The sequence below is a fragment of the Tachysurus fulvidraco genome, chromosome 17, assembly GCF_022655615.1.
Source record: "Tachysurus fulvidraco isolate hzauxx_2018 chromosome 17, HZAU_PFXX_2.0, whole genome shotgun sequence".
NCBI classification, from domain to species: Eukaryota; Metazoa; Chordata; class Actinopteri; order Siluriformes; family Bagridae; genus Tachysurus; species Tachysurus fulvidraco.
Genome location: NC_062534.1, coordinates 7,864,379 through 7,873,971, shown reverse-complemented (window position 1 = coordinate 7,873,971; position 9,593 = coordinate 7,864,379). Strand labels below are relative to the sequence as shown.

The following is a 9,593-nucleotide window of genomic DNA, read 5'->3' as shown; positions in this document are numbered from 1 at the left end:
AATGGTTTTAATTGTACCATCTGGAAAACATGGTCTATCAGCTTGACCAGCATGTGTTTTGGCAGCTGGTAGCTGATATGACAAAGCTGAATTCTTTACGCAATATGGTACAGCACATCATTATTTTTGTTTTAATGCTTTTATATTTTTTTATGTCTGATTTAAAAAGCGTGATATTAGTTGTTAACAACTGATTGTTTTTCTCGAATAGTCAGATTTATTTATCTTTTTTTATTATTTTTTTATTTAATCTTTAAATAACAAATCACTGATAAAATAATCTGAAACATTTATTCTGAGAGCAAATATCCTACAGAAGATGACTTTGAATTTTATGGAACCAAGTGCAACAGAATCACTGAAAGCCATAAGATAAGTAAGGTACAAAAAATAGTATGAAACAGTGCAGTAGACTAAATAGTTAATCAGTGACACTCTTGACAGTTAATTATACAGAGTAAAAAGTCCACTAGGTTTCATTTGCAACAGTTTATAGACTGAGCATACACTGTAAGTACAAATCACCATAAAAGACAGACCTGATATTTTATGATGCCATTAATTAAACCTTATGATATGCACTCTAGTGATAGGTACTCTATTTTACCAAAGGTTTTTGAACATCTAACCATCACACCTATATGTGCTTTTTGAATACGCCGTTCTAAATTTAGTCCCCATTACCCGCTATAATAACCTCCTGGGAAGGCTTCTGGGAAGGCTTTCCTCTAGACGTTGGAGAGCTGCTGTGGGGATTTGTGTTCATTTAGCCACAAGAGCATTAGGGCGGTCGGGAACTAAAGTCAGGCACGGAGTCTTGGAGTGCAGTCGGTGTTCCAGTTCATCCCAATGCTGTCCATTGGGATTGAGATCAGGGATCTGTGCAGTCTCAGTTTGTTCCACACCAAACCTGGCAAACCATGGAACTCACTTTGTGCACAGGGACATTGTCATGCTCAAATGGGTTTGGGCTTTTAGTTCCAGTGAAGGGAAATTGTAATGGTACAGCATACATATTTTGTCAATAGTTTGAAGACCTACATACAGGTGTGACTGTCAGGTGTCCACAAACATTTGGCTAGTGTATTAGATTAGATTGTAGCACTTTCATATAATATCCACATCCAACATCATTGCTAATTTACATTCACTTACAGCATATAGCAGACAAAAGTGAGTTGCAGTGAGTTAGATTTATCTCTTATTTTATACAGCTGAGCAATTGAGCCATACTCAATGGACCAGCAGTAGCGTCTTGGCAGTGCATGGATTTCTGACCAGAAGTCCGATGTCCTAAGCATTGAATCATCACCACGTTAACACTGTCCCCAAAAGTTATAAATAACAAAAACAATTACAATTTACAGGATCTCACTATTAATCACTACTAGTGCTTCACTTTGTCAGTGAGATTGAATCAGAATCAGAATCAGAATGATCTTTATTGCCAAGTATGTTTTCACATATGAGGAATTTGTTCTAGTACAGAAGCTCCACAGTGTAAACGGAATGGCATTGACAAAACATGAACATATATATAATTTAGACAGTTGTTTGTACAGTGGAAAAATGTGCAAATTGAAATATAAATGTGCAAATTGAAATATAAATAAGTAAGTATGTGCTTTAAGTAAATAATGTAAGTATATATAAGTAAAGAGAGGTTAATAGAAATGATAATAGTTTGTAAGGTTTATCATTGTGTAAATACAGTTCCTGGTTTGTGGTTGTATGATTAAAGAGTCTATTATTTTTCTTATTATTTTTTTATTATATTTATAAAAAAAAATCTATTATTTTCTATTCTGTTAAAACTCTAGTCAATCCGTATGCAAATGAGTCTTTGACGTCACTTGGCGAATTTTAGCGCGAGCTACTTTCCCCTAAATTCATGCAAACTGTTCACGTGAAATCAGAGTCTAACTTTTATATGTGATGTTCTGGCTCTAAATATGACTAGTTTTGATTTGGTTCTTCTGTTAATCAACGTTATTTCCAGCAGTGGGTTTTAAAAAAAGAAATAAATAACGCAATGCAATGCAAATTGACGTCTGCTCTGTGGTTGGAGCACAGAAAGTTCTGACCTCCTCATTATTCATCCAGCTTGGGCTTGAAACCTTCTATTCTAGTGAGCATTGGAAAGCGAATTGTAGCCGCCGTCATCGTCCTCTGTGCTTTGTCTGAGACACACAGAGCAGAGGCTGGGCTTTAATAAGTGCTGAGCTGTGGATCTGTTGTTCATATCATCCAAGCACAGCACCAAACTCAACACCTTCTTCAGTAATGGGTGAGTTATTATTAGTAGTAGTAGTACTACTGTATATCTTTTCCCATAATTCTGTTTTTTGTTCTTTTGGGAAGGGTGTTGTTTTATTAGAATATTAAAAGTTTGTTTACTTTTTACTTTAACAACCTGCTGTATGTATCTTTGTTATGGTCCAGTTAAATCTGTTTGTTTTGTAATACGGTTAAAGTCATGAATGCTGGAATTAATTCCACTGTTTTATGTTTGTTTTGTTTGTTTTTAATACGGTTAAAGTCATGAATGCTAGAATTAATTCCCCTGTTTTATGTTTGTTTGTAATATGGTTAAAGTCATGAATGCTGGAATTAATTCCCCTGTTTTATGTTTCTTTGTTTGTTTGTAATATGGTTAAAGTCATGAATGCTGGAATTAATTCCCCTCAGATAGGGTTTGTGTTTCCGTTCATCCTCTTGGCAGGATTAAAAACTTCTTCCACTTGTTTTACCTTGACTGTAATGATGGTTATGTTAGCATCATATAGTGCTGCCTCCACAAACATCAATTTTCTCATTTCTATGAAAATCCTGCCTTTTAAATGAAGCATTTATTGCCTGTAGAAATACAAGTTGCTGGGGCTGTAAGGCTGAATGAATGGAAGGGGGAACACAAGCTCTGTAAAAATGGAAAAAAGTTGGAGAAAGCCCTTCTTCATCCACCATTATGTTAGACCTCAACCCTGCCATGCACCTCCTGTTCCTCCCAGGGCATCATGTTTGCAAGTAGCTCCTTTTTTTTTGTTGTTTCATCCTGGGAAGGATCTACCAGCACCTCCCCCAGCACCCTTTCTTCACCCGCAGTCACAAGCCGTCACCTCCCCTCCCCTCCATGCCAGCTTTCAAAAGTAGATCTGTTTGTGTCCGAGGTGGCTGTGCCTTTTGTTTGCGTCAACATTGCTTGCCCTTGTGCCCCCAAGCTGCTTTGAGACAAAGAACATTGTCAATGGAACCACAAAAGGAGCCACTCTCCCTTGGTGCCTTGGTCCTCCCTTTTTTCTCACACTCTGTGGGCTGTGGTGCACCCCAATATTCATAATGAGAAAAATCCCTGCTTGTTTGTAAATTATTCGATAAGCACTTTTATGCACCCAGCTGGTGCAAGTGAATGCTTCAGTGTTTCCAACATAGGATGGATATTCACTCATTGAAAATATCATGAATAGTTTATCTGTGCTAATTTGTACTATTTTTAAACCATTGTGATTGGTGTCACCACTGGAGAGTCACTGGTGGACAAGGAACCATACAATACTTGTATTGAGCAAAGATGCGTGTATGAGAATGCTGAGCTAGGATTTTCGGGATTATATACAATGATATATATATATATAAATGCTTTTTAGTGAGAGTTACTCAGATAATAAGCAGCTAATAAAAAAGCAGTGAAGCTTGAGGTAGTTTCCTAGCTTTGGAAATAGAGTGGGTAAACTATGCAATGCAAGCCTTGGTATTATAGAAAGAAAAACGGTTTGATGAGGAGATTAAAAACATACGTTTTTGTATTGTAGGTTGTTATGAGTGCTGCATGCGGTGTCTGGGAGGAGTGCCCTACACATCTGTGGTAGCAACTCTCCTCTGCTTCTCTGGCATCGCACTGTTCTGTGGCTGTGGGCACCAGGCGCTCACAGAGACCGAGAGGCTTATCGAGACCTACTTCGCCCGCAACCCGCAGGACTACATCACACTTGCCTACCTGTAAATGCCATGTATTTCATTTTCCATGTAATGGAAAGTGCTTATCTAGGATTGTGTGTAGAGAGCATGTGAAATGTCCTCTTCTAAGCTAAATGGAAGCCATTTTGAACAAGTATCTGAAAGAAGTCTCTTATGATGTGCATTCTAATGTGGAAGACTAAAATTGATCTATTACTTAGAGCTATAGAGATCCTTGATGCATATACTTTGTCTTCATATATAATAATACATACAATGTACATTTCTTTTCAATCTCTCTCTCTCTCTCTCTCTCTCTCTCTCTCTCTCTCTCTCTCTCTCTCTCTCTCTCAGTATTGAGTATTTCCAGTACATTATCTATGGCCTGGCCAGCTTTTTCTTTCTCTACTGCATTGCACTGCTGGCTGAAGGCTTTTACACAACCAGCGCGGCAAAGCAAACGTTTGGCGAGTTCAGGAGCACCGTGTGTGGCCGCTGTCTCAGTACAACAGTAAGGACAGTTTGTTTGTGTATGTGTGTATTTTCTTCTATAAAGGGTGTTTTTTGTTTTGTTTTTTTTACTACCAAGGGTTCTGTTTTACAGTTTATTGGAATTATGTCTTTTCCAGAGTAACTTCTGGCTTGAAATTTACTTTTTTCTCTCCAATAGACAAAAACCTAGCTTGACAGGAAGCAACTAAAACAGTCCCTATATAAACTGTGTGTGAGAGAGAAAGGGATTTAGCGGGTGGTGGGGGGTTATAAGGACACCAACTCATGTTAGCATTTTTTTTCTTCACAGTTCATTGTGATCACGTATTTCCTGGCCGTCATCTGGCTGCTGGTCTTTGCTTTTTCTTCACTTCCTGTCTACTTTTTCTACAATATGGCTGCGACCTGTCGCACCATCGACTTTCTCTCTGAGACACCATCAAGCATTAACCAGCTGTGCATGGATGCCAGACAGTTTGGTAATGAACTCACACTTGATGCTTTTAATATCTTTATCACACTTGTTTTGCCTCCTGACAGCTCCGGGATTTGATTTGGGCCCTTGTAATGCTGATTAAAATTCCAAGGTTGTCTTTTGGTTGCTGCCATAATATGTGTGAAATTGGCTGGTTATTAGGGCACAAGTGTTTGTGTGTGTGTGCATATTATGGAGAGACTGGGCTCTGTTGTGTTGTCCTCTACACCTGCTTACAAATATTTAATCAAATAATTAATTATTGGAGGTCAGCAAATGGGCTGTGCATGGACCGTGTACAGTCGTGGCAAAAGAAAGTGCACTCTCCACCAGTTCTGTGTTTCTGTATATCAGTTATCAAATAATTTCCTTACACAAACAAATAAACACAAAAGACTTTAATATGTATTAATTATCCCCAAAACATAAACCAACTTTAAGAAACCAGATGAAAATAATAGTCCTACATAATTATTGAGAGTAATTAGCAGTCAGGTGCTACCCTAGAATTGCACAAAATTTGGTAATCAATATTGCTACCTCCTAGGAAAGCAGAACTTGAGACCTCAGAGAATTGTTACTGTTCATGAGTCTGGGAAGGGTTATAAGGCAATCTCCAAACTATTTAAAATTCATGATTAGTTGTAAATGGAGAACCTTGAACACATCTCCTCAGAAGTGCTCTTCTGTTCAAGGCCACACTGTTTAATGCTTAGCGATATAAAGAAAAACCCCAACATCATGTGACCTACAGGCCTCAGTAAGCACATTATATGTTAATGTTCTTTACCACACTAGCAGAAAAAGACTTGTCAAGCATGGTTTTTAGATTCAGGCTTGTTTTTGCAGCCAAAGGCGCTGGGAAATTTGCAGTCATTGAGAAAACTATGAGCTTTATTTTATACTGGTCTTTTCTTGAGAAAAATGAGAGGTCATTCGTCTAGTAGGTCATATTGTGGCAAGTGTTTGCAGGTTAATGGTGGTTTTAAATGATACTGATTTATAGGGTTACTTGTTTTTTTCCCCCCACCTGGTATATGAATGTTGGTTTACGTTTTTCTCAAATCTATCTCATCATTGTTATTTAGCTCCCGATAAACATAAATTTCTATGGGTGCTCTCTCTTATGCCCATGATCATATCTGTTTGTAGCTCTGATGCATGGAGTTGCCATGTAATTTTTATTGACTTTGCATTATTTAAAATGAGCTTTTTCTATCTCCAGGTTTACTTCCATGGAACACTGTGCCAGGTAAAGCTTGTGGGATGACCTTGTCCAACGTATGCAAAACACGGGAGGTAAGTGATGCCTGAGGGCAAAATGTGATTCTGTTTCTTCTAGTGAATCCTTAGAGGATCAGCTTCAATGTCTTGCCATAGATAGATCTGACATCAAACATTAGTGCTTACAGCTCTGACTCGGTAAATCCCGTGGTTCTGTTTCACAGTTTTTCTTGACCTACGACCTCTACATTGCTGCCTTCGCTGGAGCTGGAATTACGTTATTGGCTCTGGTGAGTAACAAGCTCAAAACCGGGGTCTGAAATGCTGCAAACAATTAGTCGTGTGTCCCAGTGATGGTGTATCCCAGCTGTAGGTGGAGAAGAATTCAAATCCTCCATTAGTTATGAGCTCAGCTGCATCTGCCCATAAAGAAAAGAGCACAGCGGTTTTGTGTATTTTTCTGCCAGGATTTTGGCATATTTCTCAGCAGTGTGAGAATGTCATGACTGTATGATGTGTCTGCATGTGACTTTTCTGCACACAAGTTTCTCGTTAGTGCCAGCATGGGCATAAAAGCCACAACAGGGCAAAAGTTTTAGCTTTTGCATAAAGATAAGTTAAGAAAGACAAGATAAAGATAAAGATAAGGCACTAGATAAGTTAAGAAAGACGTGATGGGGTGATGTGATGCAGAGTTCCTCTTACCATCCCAAAATAGATCATTTTCAGTGCAGTCTTAGTCTTTTATTCTTCTTATACCACAGCAATTTGATTGGAAGATTAAAGTATCAAATTCTTAATGAATTATACTGTTGTATTTATTATAGTTTAATATTATAGATATTATAGATATATTTAAAATATTATTGTGGAATATCTGAGAAACCTTATAGTTCCTGTTAGCACTTACATTCTAGCAGTTATAAACAATTAAACTATAAATCCTTACCAGTCTGTCTTTATTTAATACTCTTTTGGAATTACTAAGAGAAATGCAGATGATCATATTGCAGAGAAACCAGGAAGTGCAAACATCTGTCCTGAAGAATTTCCTATAGAAGTATGGAAAAAATATTAACAGCTAAAAAGTGCTACTCCTCTTGCTATAAATTACTTGTATGTACTTCATCCTACAAATGTTAAAGAAACTTTATCTTATCAGTTATTATACTTTTAATGCTTTTAAATCTGTTTAGTATTAGTAATTAGTTGTTTTGTTAATGTTGGGGGGGGTAGCTCTAAGAAATATAGCTCTAAGAAATAGATCAATTTTAGTATTTAGTATTTAGGGGTTCGTATTTTTGTTTTTGATTTTACAATATTTAGTAATGCAAGGTTTTAACGTCTGCTTGTTGTTTTAGATGTAAACTAGGACACGGTTGCTGTTAATTATTATTCTTTTTTGTTATAGTTTACTACTCTTACAGTGATCAACCTGACACTCCCTGCTAATTCCTACATTTTGTATCCTCTCTGCTTTTCTCTCTGTAGCTCACGTATACAGTCTCCACTACCTATAATTTTGCTGTTCTACGTTATCTGGGAAGGAAAGGCTTAGCTGCACGGTGTTAACACTCTGTCCTTTCCTGCAATCCATGCTGTTTCTGTCCACTCTGCACCGTATGGAAGGACAGAAGGAATTTCTTCACCTACCTGTTCAACATCTCTGTTTCTAATTCTAAGACTTTCTTCTTGTTTGACTGACACACTGTATAGCAGGCCAGCTGAGCATTTGTCCAGAAGGTAATGATGCAAATGTGAACCCTGGAGGCTGCTGTTGTTCTTGAGACAGGACAACAGACTATTAAAATACCATTGATTGTAACACTACTTTACTGTAAGATTGTTGTGCCACAATTTTATTGTGCCTTTGTTAGTGCCTTTTTCCTCCCTGATGGACAAATGACTCAGTTGGACAGGAAGCACAGGGTTGCATGGTGTTTAGTACTGAGATGTTTAGTAGAGGCTTTATCTCTCCTTTTTTCCCCTTTTATTGTTTTAATATATCTTTTGCTGTTTATATTTGTGATTTTGAAAATAGCATTTTTGTCTTTTCTATAAAAGTGCCTACATCCCTTACAAGCCATGGGATGTTAGTTTCCCTCCAATCCCGTCCACCATGGATGTTATCTAGTGTTTGCTCTATAGATGAATAGCAAGGTTTAGTTCATTTTCTTTTTTACATTTGTTTTAGTTAACAGAAATAACTGATTTTATTATGTGAGAAACTGAATAGTGCATATTGTTTAAATTTTTCTTTTATATTTACTTGGGATGGACAAGCATGTTACTATGGTGATAACCTTTCACATCTGGTCACCATGGTGTCTAGACATGTGAATATAGACTGACTTGCTGTGACCGTAGCATTTTTTTTTCTCACAGTCCAGAGAATAATAGAGTTGCGGGCAATTTTGAGACGAATGTTGGTTTGAAACAAGGGGGAGGACAAACGTACATCAGAATAATCAGCTTTACATGTTTGCTGAGAGTCTTTAGAGGCAACGCAGCACCACAAATCACAAATTCACAAACAGTCAATCATTTGCTGATAGTTTTCAACATTTAACAATTTCTGAAGACATGGTGAGTGCTCAGGCTCCCCCTAGTGGCAGCTGTGTTCATCTCAAACTGATTGTCCATATGGGGGGGAACAGTTTATTGTCCATCCCTGTAACTAGCAGGAGAAAATAGTAGTTATTGTGTAACACACAATGTTATTTTATTTTTTACTAATCCTTATTTACATGTTATGCATCAAATTGTTGTTTCATTTTACTAGCAATATTTGTTAGAAGTGTTTCGTAAGTCAAACGGCGAGAGCATCCCCACGAGTTGTCATAAACAAAGGAAATCAGATGAGGTGTATTGTTCTGAGTGAGAAAGAGGCCTCAGTAAGAGGTCTGTGTAGATCCACCAGGGTCTGTGTAGAGGATGTGGATAGTTTCTTTTTCTCTTTGGCAGATTCACTGTCCTCTGCACCTGGCTAGGTGGCAGATTCTGCTAAGAGACCAGCGATACAGAATGAAAGGGGAGAGGAGAGATGTGCTGTTCAGCAGGATCTCGAAACACCACAGTGGCAGTATCAGTTCTCCTTACGCCGCCAAGCCTACTGATGCATAACGGCAGGATTTCCCTGAAACATTCAGGCCTGTTTTGGCTAATATACTAGAAGTTAAGCAAGTATGTTTAGTTTGAAAGCAAAAATAGACCATTATAGTAAGTGGTAAGCATTACATGTCATACTCGGTGCTACAATGCTAATGAAGTGCTTTAATTTCAAAGCTTGGTATTATCTTGCTTAAAAGATTTTTTTTTTGTCTTTGTTTTTTTTTTTTTTAAGCTCAAGTATCTGTGATTACTTTGGACACTTAAAGTATGATGTAATGTGGGGATCTCTGTAAAAATAAACACCTTGATGTTCCTCTAAGTGGTTTTGAATGATTTT

At 37.6% G+C, this 9,593-nt stretch overlaps 1 protein-coding gene across 4 annotated transcripts; it reads left to right on the top strand.

The window, feature by feature from the left end:
• The first annotated feature begins 1,479 nt into the window (after positions 1-1,479).
• Positions 1,480-9,575, top strand: plp1a (proteolipid protein 1a). Of its 4 annotated transcripts, XM_027154580.2 has the most exons (8): positions 1,480-1,613; positions 2,130-2,287; positions 3,810-3,996; positions 4,309-4,465; positions 4,757-4,925; positions 6,147-6,220; positions 6,370-6,435; positions 9,110-9,575. In XM_027154580.2, exons 2-8 carry the CDS (start codon positions 2,284-2,286, stop codon positions 9,266-9,268), a joined length of 816 nt encoding a protein of 271 aa, XP_027010381.1. In that variant the 5' UTR covers positions 1,480-1,613; positions 2,130-2,283; the 3' UTR covers positions 9,269-9,575. The 4 variants fall into 4 exon arrangements, with proteins under 4 accessions (XP_027010381.1, XP_027010382.1, XP_027010379.1 ...); XM_027154581.2 differs by lacking the exon at positions 1,480-1,613 and having other exon boundaries at positions 1,869-2,287; positions 7,557-9,575; XM_027154578.2 differs by lacking the exon at positions 1,480-1,613 and having other exon boundaries at positions 1,872-2,287.
• Positions 9,576-9,593: the final 18 nt, after the last annotated feature.

Excerpts from the sequence above, each read along its gene's own strand:
- plp1a (XM_027154580.2), top strand. Across the intron at positions 3,997-4,308 it reads TACATCACACTTGCCTACCT|TATTGAGTATTTCCAGTACA; the intron begins GTAAATGCCATG and ends TCTCTCTCTCAG. Across the intron at positions 4,926-6,146 it reads CATGGATGCCAGACAGTTTG|GTTTACTTCCATGGAACACT; the intron begins GTAATGAACTCA and ends TTCTATCTCCAG.